We start from the raw sequence: 17,352 nt of genomic DNA on the forward strand, positions 1-17,352 counted from the left end.
ATAACATGAGTCTGTCTACATTTTCATGATCACTGCTAGAGACCCAATTCAGGCCTCCATTTTGCCTCTCTTTGACTACTGCCATAGCGGCCTGACTGTTGCCCTATCTCCTTGATAAAACCTATGGCCCATAAAGTAGTCAGAATGATTACTTGTAAACTCTTAAGGCAGGTCGTTTCAACCTCCTTCTTCAAACCTATCACACTCAAAATCCAAGCATCCTACCTCTACCCTTACAGACCACCACATCATCTCTCCTCTGCCTACTCTCACATCACCTGATAATATTTCTCCCTTTTCCCACTGTGTTTCAGGCAAAGAGCCTTTTAGCTTTTCAAATATGCCAAACTCTTTCCACTCTTGAGGACTTACATAAGCCGTTCCTTCCTTCTGGAATGCTTGTGTTTATCTATAATATCTTGTCATCTTCCTTCCTTCCTTCCTTCCTTCCTTCCTTCCTTCCTTCCTTCCCTCCTTCCCTCCTTCCCTCCTTCCCTCCTTCCCTCCTTCCCTCCTTCCTCCTTCCCTCCTTCCTTCCTTCCTTCCTTCCGTGTCGCTCTGTCCCCCAGACAGATCTCTGCTCACCACCATGCCCGACTAATTTTTTGTATTTTTAGTGGAGATAGAGTTTCACCATGTTAGTCAGATGGTCTCGATCTCCTGACCTCGTGATCCGCCCACCTCAGTCTCCCGAAGTGCTGGGATTACAGGCACAAGCCAGCGTGCCCAACCTTGTCATCTCTCTTTCTAACTATCAGGAGCCTCCTCTTCCCTCTTGCTTCCAGGATGTCCACTCCAGGATGTAACTTCATAAAAAAAGAGACCTTATGTGTTATGTGCACTGCTTCACTGTTGTGTCTCTGGTACCTAGAAAAGTACCTGACACATAGCTCTCGATAAACACTGTCATGAAAGGAATTCTGCAACATTGTTTGTGTGCTGTCTGTTTTTATAACTGTATTGATTTAGTTAATGCTACAATACTTTAATTTCCATCCCACTTCAGTCCATCCTTCTAACATTTTTAATGTGTAGAATTTGGACATTGTTCCTTCTAGTTTAAAAAAAAAACTCTTATTTTTAGCTTTAAGAAATCCTAGTGTTTTGCAAGCATTTATTTTTATTTTCACCATTCGGTTATATAAATAAATAAGTAAATAAATAAGTGTGATTTTAGCCCTTTTGTGGAGTATAACACTTTGTACGAAAAAGAATGCAAAACGTGTGTAAAAGGACCTTTAAACAGTTCAAGGAATTACCACAAAGTGAACACCCTTTTAACAATTATCCAGGTAAAGAGAAAGACCTTTTGGTGCTCCTTCCCACCACTGCTCACTCCCTCCCTAACTAGTGTTAACCAGTATTCTCATTTTTGTGGTACACTCTTTGCTTTTCTTCATAGTTTTAACATCCCTGTGTGTACCCCATAGCAGTCCAGATGGGTTCTGGCTGTATTTTTTTTGTTTTTTGTTTTTTTTTTGAGAAAGAGTTTCGCTCTTGTTACCCAGGCTGGAGTGCAATGGCGCAATCTCAGCTCACTGCAACCTCCACCTTCCAGGTTCAAGCAGTTCTCCTGCCTCAGCCTCCCAAGTAGCTGGGATTACAGGCATCTACCACCATGCCCCGCTGATTTTTATGCTTTTAGTAGAGAAGGGGTTTTGCCATATTGGTCAGGCTGGTCTTGAACTCCTGGCCTCAAGTGATCCACCTGCCTCGGCCCCGCAAAGTGTCGGGATTACAGGCATGAGCCACCATGCCCAGCCTCTGCCTATATTTGTGTGATATATAAATGGAATCATACAGTATATATTACTCATTGTGTTTAGGTCTCTACCTTTGTATTAAATGGAGTATCTACATGTATGGGTTTATCTATCTATTTTATGATTTTTGCCCTTTCTTCTTCCATAAAATATTTGAGGAGGCTTACAAAAATGCAAGCAATATAATAAAACAGAAAAAAAAAGCCAAGATCAGGAAAAATAAAAACAAGTACAGAAAGGAATAGGTTCAGATACAATTATCAATTTGGAGGAGTAAAAATAGTATTTGGTTTGAAACTTTGGATATGAGCTTCCTGGAACAAATGAAAAAATTAAAATATGATTAATTATAATCATATTTTTACTGAAATAAGCACATATACTAGTTTCTCATTTTAAAAAGATACAACTAAGTCAAAATTTTTGTGTGTGTGTCAGTCTTGGAAAGACACCTGATAATAACATAGATATACCCCTGCTCTATCCTTTTCCACATGCAATGGGGGCATATACAGGAATTGTGTATAGCATGTCGGATACTTCCTGCTCCTCAATCAGTGTATGGGGATTGCTTTAATAATTTTATTATTATTATTGTTATTATTACTATTTGAGACAGAGTCTCGTTCTTGCCAGGCCGGAGTGCAATGGCACGATCTTAGCTCACTGCAACCTCCGCCTCCTGGGTTCAAGCCATTCTCCTGCCTCAGCCTCCTGAGTAGCTGGGACTACAGGTGTGCACCACCACGCCTGGCCAATTTTTGTATTTTTGGTAGAGATGGGGTTTCGCCATGTTGGCCAGGATGGTCTCGATCTCTTGACCTTGTGATCCGCTGCCTCGGCCTCCCAAAGTGCTGGGATTACAGGCGTGAGCCACTGGCCGATAACTTTATTTTTTAATCAGCTTTATCTTTAGTCTAGCAACCTTATTTTCTGCTCCAAATTTCTTTTCTACACATGCTGACGTTTTTCTCTAAATCTAAAAAATATATATTTAAATTCAATCGTGTTTGAATCTTTTTAGTTTTATACTCACAGCTGTAGCTACATATCAATGTTTGCATTATGGTATATTATTCAAACATTGAGGCAGAACTTGATTATTATGGATTTTGTTAAAAAGATCATTTGTGTACTAGTTAGAGGTATGTGTCATGTTGCCAGCATAGAAATAACGTACTTGTGTTTTTCTTTTTTTTTTTTTTATTATACTTTAAGTTCTAGGGTACATGTGCATAACGTTTATATCATGTATAACTCCCCAATGCAATCCCTCCCTCCTCCCCCCTCCCCATGATAGGCCCCAGTGTGTGATGTTCCCCTTCCCGAGTCCAAGTGATCTCATTGTTCAGTTCCCACCTATGAGTGAGAACATGCGGTGTTTGGTTTTCTCTTCTTGTGATAGTTTGCTAAGAATGATGGTTTCCAGCTGCATCCATGTCCCTACAAAGGACACAACTCATCCTTTTTGATGGCTGCATAGTATTCCATGGTGTATATGTGCCACATTTTCTTAATCCATTCTGTCACAGATGGACATTTGGGTTGATTCCAGGTCTTTGCTATTGCGAATAGTGCCGCAATAAACATACGTGTGCATGTGTCTTTGTAGTAGAGTAATTTATAATCCTTTGGGTATATACCCAGTAGTGGGATGGCTGGGTCATATGGTACATCTAGTTCTAGATCCTTGAGGAATCGCCATACTGTTTTCCATAATGGTTGAACTAGTTTACAATCCCACCAACAGTGTAAAAGTGTTCCTATTTCTCCACATCCTCTCCAACATCTATTGTTTCCTGACTTCTTAATGATTGCCATTCTAACTGGTGTGAGATGGTATCTCATTGTGGTTTTGATTTGCATTTCTCTGATGGCGAGTGATGACGAGCATTTTTTCATGTGTCTGTTGGCTGTATGGATGTCTTCTTTTGAGAAATGTCTGTTCATATCCTTTCCCCACTTTTTGATGGGGTTGTTTGTTTTTTTCTTGTATATCTGTTTGAGTTCTTTGTAGATTCTGGATATTAGCCCTTTGTCAGATGAGTAGGTTGCAAAAATTTTCTCCCATTCTGTAGGTTGCCTGTTCACTCTGATGGTAGTTTCTTTTGCTGTGCAAAAGCTCTTTAGTTTAATGAGATCCCATTTGTCAATTTTGGCTTTTGCTGCCGTTGCTTTTGGTGTTTTAGACATGAAGTCCTTTTTCTAATAATGTCCCCCGTCACTCTATCCTTTGGGCCCTAGCAGGACAGTCATGGATAAATGTCAACAGGTGACTCATCTATGACCAAAATGTGTTCAGGCTCTGTGGGGGATTTAACAAAATAGAAATAATTTGCACTTTTCAAAATTATTAATTAATCTTACAATAGCTAGGTCTTGCTGTTGCCTTTTGATAGGATATACCCCCAAACTCAGAAATTTCAGGAAACAAATCATTAGCATCCACTTTCATTTGGAAAGGCACGTACTTATGTAGCATTACTTTCTAATTATTTGTGTAAGAAGGGAACGTGCTCATAAAGATGAGATCATCAGTGGCCCTGAGTTTTGGAAACGACATCTTTTAGCTTCCCCCTTTCCTTGCCCACGTATTTTTGCTGAGGTTCTTCTTTGTTTCTTTGCTTTCTTTCTCTTCTCCCTTTTCTCCTTCTCCTGTTCTTGGGCTTCTCTCTGCCCCTATCTGATTCTAAGATCTTTTTGTATTCATTTTCCAAGGCATGAACATTCCATAAAGCCACATCATATAGTCATGGTGGCTGAAGCTGGTACTTAGTTATGCCCGGGGTTTGTGCCAAAAGCGAACAGTTACAGACCCACCAGATTCCTCAACCTGTATTCTTTTATTTCCCCCTGAGATGTGTGCTAGAGGACTACTGCCAAATTCAAGATCCATTAAATTGCTGAATCATCACATTGGGGATTGTGTGCGTGCACATTTGTATTTGTGTGCGTGTGTGTTTCTGGGAACCAGCTGGCAACGAGATTTCAGCCACTGATTACCAGGCATGCTTAGATCAAAACCATACTTTACCCAACGGCCTTTCACTTTTAATTGTGTAAGGCCTTGACAGGAGCCACAAGACAAAGAGAGAAAGAAGAGCAATTGTTCTCAGCCTAGGACTAAGTGAAAAACTAATATCCCAGATTTTAAAAATTTAAACAAACTCTCTCCTTCCTACTGGTAGTTTCATTTGACCTTTAATAAAGAATAGTTGCTTCCTATTTTAGTAGCCTGGATTAACAGCTTCAAAAAGATCCTTTTAAGGAGGTCAAATAGGAAAGGAAGAGAGCCAAATATATTTTTTTTTTCTTTCTCTCTCTTGCCCAAAGAGTGAATCATCTCTCTCCTGAAATGGTTACAAAATCCCAAGGGAATTACATTGCCTGTTTTGCTTAGGAAGAGGGAGGGCTGTTTCGCTTAGGAAGAAGATATTGGGGGAAGGGGGAAGAAGTGATTGTTTCTGCTAGTTATAAAACCAGAATGATTCCTCAACCTCAGAGTGTTCACTATTTCTTCTGTCACACAAAGATAATCTTTATTCTTAAATTCAGACATTTTAAATTTATGGGAACAGTAGGCAGTTAATAGGCTTCTTTTTATACCTCTTCAGACAAAAACGTAAACAAGGTGTATTTCTTTTTTCTCCTTCCTTCTACTGTCCCCCCCTCCACTTCCTCTCTGCTATTCATTCCCTAATTTTTTGTTTCAATATGAAAAACACCAATCCTAGGTAAAAGAAAAAAAGATTTAAGTTCCTTTTTTTCTGCTAAGAATTTATCATGCAGAATTTGGCTTTACTGTGTTGAACGTTTTCCCCAAACAATTTCTGACTTCATTAGATCATGTTTAATATTAATGTACTGCAATTGCTTTTGGCAAGAGGTCCTTCACTTCTCCATTCTTTTGAGCAAAGAATATTGTGGTTGCTTTCTTTTCTAATAGAATGAAGTGTTTGTTACTATTTCCTCATAATTGCTTTCTCTGTTGCTTGCTGTTAATCGCTCCTTCCCTCTACTCTGCCTATGAATAGCTGGGACACTTTGGGGTACGTCGTTATGGATTTCAGTATTTCTTTCATTCTGCAAAATTTGCTGTAAGTTAGGTCAATGCTCGCTACAAGAATAGATTTGAATTGGCTGAGAGGTGTCTCTGGCTGCTGTAAGTCATGATGCAGAAAAATAAGTTTGTAATTAAATGGGTTTCTAATGTAAGGTAGAAAAATTTGCCATAGATGTGTTCCTGGGATAAAATTGGGCTGTAGCCATTCTTATGCAGTAAAAATAGCTCAGAGTATCATGAGCAATTTTCTGAGTTAGTTTTCATACTTTTATCAGTATATCATCTCCTTTGTAATAGTCCAGTCAAACTTAACTGTAAGCCAATGTCAGATGTCTGTTTTCACTAAATTATTCTGTAGGTCTCTGTTTAATGTAGTATCTGTTAGATTAATTTCTTAATATTGCCTTTCCATTTTATGTCTTTAAAAAATAAGATCCCCAAATCAAAGAAATTGGATTCTTGGTTTGACTGTAAGCCAGGGCACATTAAGTATTTAATATTTTGATTCTATTGCATTTCTAAATTTTTGATTTTTAATTATTTGTGATTATTTATGGAAATACAGGTAATTTTTTATTATTGATCTTAATGCAGCAAACTTGCTAAATTTACTATGCAGAGCTCATTTGTAGATACTTTGAGCTTTTTTTACACACATAATTGTATCATCTATGAGAAAAGACAGTGTTTATTCTTTATTTTCCTTTATACTTTTTACTTCTTTTGCTTGCCTTATTGCCCTCTGATTAGGATTCACAGTGCAGTGTTGAATAAGAATAACAATAATAGGCATCTTGGGGACAGGCGTGGTGGCTCATGCCTGTAATCACAGTTCTTTGGGAGGCTGAGGTGGGCAGATCACCTGAGGTCAGGGGTTCGAGACCAGACTGGCCAACATGGTGAAACCCCGTCTCTTCTAAAAATACAAATTTTAGCCAGGCGTGGTGGCGCACGCCTGTAATCCTGGCTACTCAGGAGGCTGAGGCAAGAGAATCACTTGAACCTGGGAGGCGGAAGTTGCAGTGAGCTGAGATTGCAGCCACTGCACTCTAGCCTGGGCGACCAAGCAAGACTCCATCTTAAAAAATAAATAAAATAAAATAAAATAAAATAAAATAAAAAACCCGGCACCTTGGTGTCATTACTGATTTGAAGTGGAAGCCTTTCAGTATTCCACAATTAACTGTGATGTCTGCTTTCTGTATTTGGTTTTTATAAATGCCATTCATCAAATAAGGAAGTGGTCTTCTATTTCTACTTGACTGATTTCACTTAATGGTTAACTTTGGGATTTTCTGAAGTAGTTTTACTACTTGATATCTATCTATCTAGGTGATCATAGGATTTTTCCTCTTTATTAATATGGTCAATTATTAAGTGATTGCTTTTTGAATGTTAATTTGTCCTTTGATTCTTGGGAGAGAACTACTTGGTGGCTATGCAATATCCTGTTATGAATTGTTGAATTGACTTGGGACTAATTTTTTAAAAAGTTTTTTTGCATCTATGTTTATGACAGAGACTTGCCTCTGTTCCTTCTTGTAATGTCCTATCAGGTATTGGTATTAAGGTTTTGCTAGATTCATAAAATTCATAAAGTGAAGATATAATTCCATTGTCTTTAGACTTTTGGGAAATCTCTCATTTTCTATTCTTTGGAATAATTTGTGTAAAATTAACATTTCTTAAATATTTGGAATTATGGACTTAACTATGGATTCATTTTTAAATAAATATAAAACCATTCCGATTTTTTTATTTCTTTTTCTGCCAGTTTTGGCAAGTTGAATTTTCCCAGTGGTGTCCGTGTCTTCTAAAATTTAAAACTTATTAAAATTAAGTTGTTAGTATCTTTTAATGTCAATAGAATCTGTAGTTATATCACGATTTCATTATTAATATTGGTAAACATTGTCTTCTTTCTCTCCTGTCTCTTTTTTTCTTGAGTTGTTTTCAAAACTACTTATATTAGATTTTTCCAGAAATCAAAGTTTTGTTTCATTGATTTCTTCCATATGTGTTTGTTTCCTTCATCTTTAGGTTTTTGTCTTGTGTTTATTATATTTGTCCCTCTACCTTTTTTAGGTGAATTTAATGTGTAGTTTTTTTTTTTTAACACTTACGCTTTTAAGGGTATAAAATTTCGTTAGAGCACAACTTGAGTTGAATCTCACGATTTAAAATATCATATTTTCATTCTCAGTTAGTTGAAAGTATTATGTATGCTGGTTTACATTGTGATTTCTTCTTTTACCATGAGTTATTTAGAAGTGCATTGTTTTTATTTTGTTATTGTTTTTAGACTATTTTTCAAGTAGCCACAGACTGTAACTCTATCGTGGCCACCTTTTGAAATTTATTAGAATTTGAACTCTGCTTCAACAGATGGTCAATTTTGGTAAATGTTTCATTTGTACTAGAAAAGAAACTATAGTCCACCACTATTGATAACAATTTAATATATGTTAATTAGGTCAAGTTTGTTACTCATGGTGGTCAAATGTTCTATATTTTTGCATACTTACTCCTGCTGGTTCTTAGAGTTGCTGTGAGAGATGTGTTAAAATTTTCTACTGTGACTGTGTATTTATCTCATTTTCATCTAGTTTTTTCAGTTTTTGCTTTATATATTTAGAAGCTATGCTGTTAGTGCTTACAAATTTAGAATTGATGTATCTTCTGGAGGATTGACCCTTTATTAATGTAGAAATATTTGTCTTAATCTCATGTAATTCTTCTTGTTTTATAGGCCGTTTTGTTTGATAGCATATTACACCAACTTTCTCTTGTGATTGGTGTTTGCATGTTTATATTTTTCTATCTTTTTACTTTCAACCTTCCATTGATTATATTTAAGGTGTGCTCTGGTAAACAGTATATTGTCATTTTGGTTTCTCAAATTCGGTTTGATACTATTTATCTTTTAATCGCAGTGCTTTGTCTCTGTGTTTAATGTAATTGCTGTTACATCTGAGTTTAAATTTATTATTTTGCTGTTTGTTTCCTACTTGTCACACATTTTCTTCTTCTCCTCTCATTTCTTTACTGCTATATGCTAAATAAGTGTTTTTTATATTCTTTCAGTGGTTAAAATAGCAATTACAACATACAGTTAAAATATCGTATAAATTGATAATTTTATCATTTCCCTGACAATCTAAGAACCCAAAACACCTTCTCTCTACTTAGCCCCTCCTCAGTTTGTTACTATTAAAATATATTTTAATCATCCATATATAATATTTTAAACTTTAAAATATTACTATAATTTTAAACTCTTTAAAATATTACTATAATTGTTTTATACAATGAATGTTGAATTTTTTCTTACCCACATGTTTACATTGTCCAATGTTTTTCTTTTCTTCCTGCATTTCTTTGCTTCCTTATGGGGTAATTTTCTTCTGCCTTTACTGTTTCTTTTGGTGTAGATCTTGTGACACATGCTTTCAGCTTTTTTCATTTCTTTCTGAAATGCCTTTATTTTGCCTTTTTTTAGAATTTGTTGGCTGGGCCCGGTGGCTCACGCCTCTAATCCTAGCACTTTGGGAGGCCGAGGCGGGTGGATCACGAGGTCAGGAGATCGAGACCATGCTGGCTAACATGGTGAAACCCCATCTCTACTAAAAATATAAAAAATTAGCCAGGTGTGGTGGTGAGCGCCTGTAGTCCCAGCTACTCAGGAGGCTGAGACAGGAGAATGGCGTGAACCCAGGAGGAGGAGCTTGCAGTGAGCAGAGATTGTGCCACTGCGCCGCAGCCTGGGTGACAGAGCAAGACTCTATCTCAAAAAAAAAAAAAAAAAAAAATTGTTTTCGCTCTGTATGGAATTCTAGATGGACAATTATTTTATATTAGCCCTTTGAAGATAGACTTCCATTGTCTTTAGACTTTCATCATTTTAATTGAGAAGTCAGTCATACTTTTAATGCCCTTTTTTCTCTGATTGGTTTAATTTTTCTTTTTTTTTCCTCTCTGTAATTTTTTTTTTTAGCAGTTTTACTATCAGGCACCTAGAGGTGTTTGTCTTCGTCTTTATCCTGATTTGGGCTCATAGTTTTTCTTTTTCTTTTTCTCTTTTTTTTTTTTTTTTGAGGCTGAGTCTCGCTGTTATCGCTCAGGCTGGAGTGCAGTGGCACCATCTCATCTCACTGCAACTTCTGCCTCCCAGGTTCAAGTCATTGTTGTCAGCCTCCAGAGTAGCTGGGATTGCAGGCACCCACCATCATGCTGGCTAGTTGTTGTGTTTTTAGTAGAGACAGAGTTTCACCATGTTGGCCAGGCTGTCCTCAAACTCCTGACGTGAAATGATCCACCTGCCTCGGCCTCCAAAGTGCTGCGATTACCGGTGTGAGCCACCATGCCCAACCCATAGCTTTTCTTTAATGTTTGAGTAATGTCTTTCATTAATTTTGAAAAATTAGTATACCAATTGCCTTTTCAAATATTGCTTCAGTTTCATTCTCTCCTCTCCAAGGGGGAACTACTGCCTATCTGTTAGACTTTGCTCCATTTCTCCATCTTTCTTAAGCTCATCTCTGTATTTCTCATCACTTTTTCTCTCCATGCTTCAGTATGGTTATTTTCTTTTGACCTATTTTCTAATTCACTAATCTTTTACCCCATGTGTCTAATCTGCTGTAAACACATTTGAGTTCTCAATTAAGTTATTAAATTGACAGTTTTAAAATTTCATTTGATTATTTTACTTACAGATTCTAATTCTCTATTGTAATTCTTCAGCTATTTTTAAAATCCCCTCTGATTCTGTTTCTATTCTTTTCCTCATGAGTTTATTCTTCTAGAGTTTCCAGTCATTTCTTCTGTTTCCTTTATGATTGGCAGTTTGTTATGGATGGCTGAATAGTGTATATGAAAAGTGTACGGATGATGAGACTAGAGATGACAAAATTCTTTTGCTCTTGAGAGGTTTTACTTTTGCACCCCAAAGACGGTTAGAAGAGTAACAGATAAAAAAACTATTCTCTGCTTAAGCCAATTCAAATCAGGATTTCGGTCCTCAGGAAGACTGACCAATTTTTGCTTCACCCTTCTCCCTGGGCAGGGGTTGGTGTAGGTCCAGATAGTAAATATTTTAGGCTTATGGGCCTACAGTCTCTGTTGAAACTACTCAACTCCATCAATATAGTACAAAAGCATTTATAAACAATAAGCGAATTAATGAACATGGCTGTGTTCCACTAAAACTTTATTTATAGAAATAGGCAATTAGCCAGATTTTATCTCCAGACTGTAGTTTTCCAACCCTTGTCCTAGGATGTAACTCTCTAGGGGTCCCGTCTCAAAACCGGGTTACTTAGCTAAGACTCTTTTTCTGCAGAGGGCTCTAAACTTTAGTTTTTGTCTCCATAGGCTGTTAAACTTCTGTTACATTTGCAAACTTTTTCAGCCCAGTGGTTTATTTTATCACTTATGAATTAGCAAATACCCCAAGAGGAAAAGCAACACCAAATGTTGGGCTCACTTCTGTGTACTTACCCTCTCTCCAGGACCTGAGTTTCCAAGACAGTTACTTGGGTAACTCTGTGATACTTTCACAGATTTTTAAAAACTTGATCTAGCTTTTTTTTTTTTTTTTTTCCTGAGACGGAGTCTCGCTCTGTTGCCCAGGCTGGAGTGCAGTGGCCCGATCTCAGCTCACTGCAAGCTCCGCCTCCCGGGTTCGCGCCATTCTCCTGCCTCAGCCTCCAGAGTAGCTGGGACTACAGGCGCCCGCCACCTCGCCCGGCTAATTTTTTGTATTTTTAGTAGAGACGGGGTTTCACCGTGTTAGCCAGGATGGTCTCGATCTCCTGACCTCGTGATCCACCCGTCTCGGCCTCCCAAAGTGCTGGGATTACAGGCTTGAGCCACCGCGCCCGGCTGATCTAGCTTTTATCCTTGTTCTTAGTACAAGCAGTCTATCAGAGTGAGAGGCTGATGAAGATCGTTTCTGAAATTCATTTTTACCATTGCCTTATTTATTTTTATTTTTATTTTTTGAGACAGAGTCTCATTCTCTCTCCCAGGCTGGAGTGAAGTGGCACGATCTCAGCTCACTGCAACCTCCGCCTCCCGGATTCAAGCAATTCTCCTGCCTCAGCCTCCCGAGTAGCTGGGATTACAGGCGCCCGCCACCATGCCCAGCTAATTTTTTGTATTTTTAGTAGCGATGGGGTTTCGCCATGTTGGCCAGGCTGGTCTTAAACTCCTGACCTCAGATGATCCACCCACCTAAGCCTCCCAAAGTGCTGGGATTACAGGCGTGAGCCACTGTGCCCAGCCAGAAAAATAATCTTTATAGTGTGAGTTTTATGTCAGAGATTGACAGACCACAGGCTATACACCAAATCCAGCTGGCTGCCCTCCACCGTCAAATGACTGTTGAAGTGGAATCTGTTCAGTTCTGTGTGCTGAACTGAATGGTTCTTTCCTTTGTTCTTACCCAAAACAGCCTCCTTACTGATCCTCCCCATATTCCTTATCAAAATTTTTCTCTATGTGATAGCCAGAGTGATTCTTATAAAACACAAATGTGGGCATGTTACTTTCCCTACTTAAAACTCTTTAAAGATTCCTCATCCCTCTTAAAATATAAAATATAAAAATGGTCCTTACACTGAAGGGCCTTACAAGCGGCCTTTAAGTTTGTCTGGCCTCTTCTCTCTCTCCAACTTGATTTTTCAACGTTTCCCTTGCTAAAATTGTACTATCTACCTGTAATTAATTGCTTTCTATTCCTTGAACTGGTCCAATTCCCTCCCACCGCAGTGCCTTTGCACACTCTTTCTGGATCATGACGTCTCTCTTGCCTTTGCCTGGAGTCCCTAGATATCCTTCAAACTCAGCTCAGGTTAACTGTCTCTAGGAAGACTCCTCTGAACCCTAAATTCTGGCCTAGATTCAGAGTACTATGTATTTCACCCAGAATATTTCTTATTCTCTGCTATTGAAAATGTCTGTGCTTACTTATTTGTAACCTTTAATCTCCTGTGAGCTTCAAGAGGCAAGGTGATCTCTAGTCTAATCTTGAATTGTTAGCATCGAGCACAGTGCCTGGCCCATAAAAGGCACTCAGTAATTGTTTGTCAGAGAATGAATGGAAGACATGCTTTAAATATATTTAGCAATATTTACTTTTCTTTATGATATTTACATTCTTTGATGCTTAGTATAACACTATGAGCTGGGAAAGCAGTATTATTCCTGTTTTAAAAATGGGAAACTGGAAATAGAGGCCAGATGACTTGCTTGGGACTTTCCAGCATGTTTGATGGTAAACATAGACCTCATCTCTAGGTTCTGTAGGTCTCAGGCCCTGTGTTTGGATTGGGTACCATAGTTTTCCCTCACTGGATACTTTATTTCTCCTTTTACCTTCTTTCCTCTTTTATTTATTTTCCATTTTCCCTCCCTGATGACTGGTATTAAGGCTACACTGAAACAGAGATGGTAGTACCTTGATTAGTCAAGAGATTTGGGGATCTTTAGAGAGTTTAATCATTCATCATTAAGCGAAACTTCTCTCTCCCATGGCGATTCTGTGTTAATCCGGGCTTGGAATGCGGGGAAGAGTAAGAGTACATATGGGATACTAACTCCTCCCTTTCAAGATGAGATTATCCACAGAAGTCACAGGAGTTTGTGCAAGGTCCTTCATACTGGAAAATTACTTTGTAATTTAAACCTGTGATTTAGACCGGGCATGTGAGTCCTTATAATTAGATAATTGTAAATGACTTTAAAACTCTGTGGGATGCTTGGGAGATCAGAAATGGATGTCAGGTTAACCACCTTGTCAGATTCCTCAGCTATTGACAGTGGGATTATACATTCATTTAGTGTGAAAAGGAAGAAGTTTGTATGTAAAATTAATAATATAATGAGTGGAAACAGCATTCTGTGTGGTCCCTTAAAGGAAATAAGGCTGATTAGACTTTTAAATAGTTTACCACTAACTTCCTTTTTGAAATCACTTAAGACCAATGTGTATCTTTTTGTGTGTTTGTGTGGGGTTGGGGGAAGCTGCACATTTTTTTCCTTTATCTATGAATTCTGTACCATAGAGTATGCTAGGGTCAGTTAAGTTGTAGAGAGCAGCACTTGGAGAATAATGAAGCTGGATGATGGTTCGATTGTTTTCTAAAAATTGGCTTTTGAATGTTACATGTGGAGGACCCTGGTCCAGGTGAGGGACAGGAATGGAAAGCTTAGATTGAGAGGCCAGGAAACACTGATTTTGCTGGCCCCTGTTCTGGCTTGACTGGAAAGCTTTAAGAGCATTTTTATTCATACCTTTCAGGTAGCATTCTTTTCAAGTGGATGACCATGGAATCAGAGAAGATCTCAGAGAAGCAGGAGGAAATTCTTTCTGTCCTGGAAGAAAAATTTCCTAACTTGCCTCCAAGAGAGGACATCATCAACGTCCTACAGGAGACCCAGTTCAGTGCTCAGGGTGAGTGACTGTTCCCAGCTCTCTCATCCCTCACAAGTAGGGATGGTTTGTGGCGTGAAGTGTTATCAGGCCTGAGACAGTATATTTGTTTCTTTGTTTGTTTTTTTATACAGAGTCTCGCTCTATCCCTCAGGCTGGATTGCAGTAGCATGATCTTGGCTCACTGCAACCTCCACCTCCCAGGTTCAAGCAATTCTCTTGCCTCAGTCTCCCAAGTAGCTGAGATTATAGGCATGCGCCACCACAGTCAGCTAATTTTTGGCATTTTTACTAGAGGCAGGGTTTGACCATGTTGGCCAGGCTGGTCTCGAACTCCTGGCTTCAAGTCATCCGCCTGCCTCGGCCTCCCAAAGTGCTGAGATTACAGGTGTGAGTCACCGCGCCTGACTGAGAAGGTACATTTGAATGTGTTTCACTTTCTTCCCATTACTTGTGCTGGTGGAAGGTTTTCAGGCACATAATGTTGGCTCCCCTGGAAACAGACAGCTTGTACTGTGGCCTCTACTCTGAGGCCTTCATGCCTAGATGTGTGGTTAATTCACGTGTCTAGTGCACATCTCAGGTGCATCATTGCATGCAGTCCTTGTGCTGACGGGATTCTATTTTTGAGAAGATGGAAGGAGCAATATCAAGCACAATGAGATTTCATAAATCAATTAGTTTGAGAAGGAAATGAGCGAGAAGATGATTACGTTGATGAAATTGTTGTCAGTGTCTAGGCTTTGTCAGGACAGTGAATTTCCTGGATCAACTATTTTACAATAATAAATGGCTATAATTCACTGGATACCTACTTGATACAGGTTTTGATGGAGTAGATTGGTAAGGATGATCTTGCTGAATCCTCATTACAACCCCAAGAGTCAGTGCTTTGTTGTCCCAGTCTCCAGATGAGGGAGGACACTGAAGTGCAGAAAGCCTTCATTGCATTCCCAACACCAAACACACGCAGCCGGCAGGTGGCCAGGCCAGTCCTAAACCCAGCCTATATGTCTTTAAGATGTAAACACTGAATTACATAACTTTCTCTCTTAGTTCAGGAACCCCGTCCCCAGGGGCAGGAGGGGCAGAACCTGAGGCAAAGTGGTTTATGTGGGAGGTGGTTCCAGTGAACATTGATAAGGGAATGGAATGCTTCAGCAAGCAGGTTGGCTCCATGGGAAACCAGAGCTTAATACCACCAGACACCACGAGAAAGAGGGTAAACTCGTACTTCAGGGTTGTCCCACCTGAGGGATGCAGTGGTGTGCTCATCTGGGCTCCAGGAGCTGATGGTTAAATGTTCAGGAATTTGGGGAGTTGGGTGATGTTGGATTGGTAGCTTGAGATCAGCCATGGTAGGAGTATTTAGATCCCTGAAATTGACGAACACTACAAATCAGGATTTGTTACTGGCTGTTAAACATTTACCAGCAGACCGCTGGAAGAGTGTGGGCTACTCAATCCCAGAGGGCTTTAATTCTCCAGCATAGGCTCTAGTGGCCAAGGAAAGCCCTCAGGAACAGAGAGGCAGGTGCTGGTCGTGGAGCATCATGCTGGGTGCACTGGGATGGGAAAGTTTGAGGAAATGGGGTGGGGCCTTCGCAGTGTCCATTGCACCTTCTATTACCTATGCATAGATGTGCGTGTACGTGTGTGTATGCTGCACAAGGGAATGCGTTTTGTCACTCATTTTCACAATGACACCAAACTTTTAATGTCACAATGTCTTCAATAAATCATTTTATGCTGCATTGTGAAAGGCTGTGGCTTATCAATCTTTGAGTCAAAGAAACATATTTAGTAACTGTCTGTTCCCCTATGCTACTGTGATTGACAGAGTGTTCTAAGTGGGTAGCGTAAGCAGTGGTCTCTGAAGCCTTAACATACATCTGGGAAGGATGCAGTGCTTTACTAGGCTTTATTATAGATCTTCTTCCCAAGAGAGTAGGTCTAATCAGACGTAATAATGTAGCGTGAGAATTAAATGTCAAGTCAGATCCTTTGCTGCTTTACTGTGATAAATTTCATTGAGTTCCATTGGTCAACTGACTACAACTATGCAGTTCTGGATAATTTAGCCATTCTGAATTATTACTCCCATTAATTAGGGAATTTAATAACTCCTATTGTCAGAGCCTATTACAAGAGTAAGCAACTTAATTAAGATAGTCTTGTGAGTCACATTTATAAAGTGCATTTTGAATGAAATTATACTAGAAAACATGGGGGCTTACCTAAATGCAGCCTGAAAGCCAGTTTTGGCTTTGTTTAGTATTATTTAACTAGTTTGCATTGTGATGCTAATTTTTCTTCATTTGTCCACCTCCACCTGTTCATTCCCTGCCTTTGTCTGCTCTGGGGCTCCACAGGGGGACCCCTAAGTATTTAATCTTATGGGCTCCCACAACACTGGCTTCTGGTTGGGTTTGACCAATGGAAAGAGTTAGGAACAGGTAGGGATGGGGACAAGGAGAAGAATGAGAGTGTAGTGGATCTTCCCTGCCTTCTTCCTGCTTTGGTGGAAGTTTCCGCAGCCAGTCTTCTCCAGTTCCAGATCTCTGTTTTCTTTCTGGGTTCCTTTGCTAGCCTCTGGATGCCTCATCATCTTTTATTCACTTCCTCATCCAGCCCACATCTCTGTAAGTGTCCTGCCATTAACACATCTTCTTTTGCTGCAAAAGAGGTGCATTTTTCCTGTTGGGATCCTAACTGATGCAGACGTGATGTGATTATTGCCTTAGTGTGTGCGTGTGTGTGTGTGTTTATTGTGGATAGAAGTGACATTTCAGGGGAAAAGAATGAAATTTACAGAGTAAATTCTTAAAACAATCCCTTGATATTACACACAAAAAAATTCCCTCAATTATAACATAGTGGTTTTTTTTTTTTTCCTGTCATCCACAGGTTTAAGTATTGAACAGACAATGTTGAAAGATCTAAAGGAACTGTCTGATGGAGAAATAAAAGTGGCCATTAGTACTGTGAGCATGAACCTTGAGGTAAGGGTGGGAATGCTTTTTTAGCAATGATCAGTTTCCCACAATTGCAGTCTGAGCAACTGGAATGTAACTCTCTCCATTGGATAAGTC

The 17,352-nt window shown here is 39.1% G+C and overlaps 1 protein-coding gene across 13 annotated transcripts in view; it reads left to right on the forward strand.

The window, feature by feature from the left end:
• PRUNE2 (prune homolog 2 with BCH domain) overlaps nucleotides 1-17,352 on the forward strand; it is a 301,009-nt gene that overhangs the window by 73,721 nt on the left and 209,936 nt on the right. For all 13 annotated transcript variants that reach the window (XM_033237044.1, XM_033237051.1, XM_033237048.1 and 10 more), the window contains exons 5-6: nucleotides 14,129-14,281; nucleotides 17,168-17,262. In XM_033237044.1, coding sequence (XP_033092935.1) covers nucleotides 14,129-14,281; nucleotides 17,168-17,262 — 248 coding nt within the window. The remainder of the gene's footprint in view (nucleotides 1-14,128; nucleotides 14,282-17,167; nucleotides 17,263-17,352) is intronic.

This window comes from Trachypithecus francoisi, unplaced genomic scaffold (genome assembly GCF_009764315.1).
Source record: "Trachypithecus francoisi isolate TF-2019V2 unplaced genomic scaffold, Tfra_2.0 Lachesis_group16, whole genome shotgun sequence".
In the NCBI taxonomy this organism is placed as follows: domain Eukaryota; kingdom Metazoa; phylum Chordata; class Mammalia; order Primates; family Cercopithecidae; genus Trachypithecus; species Trachypithecus francoisi.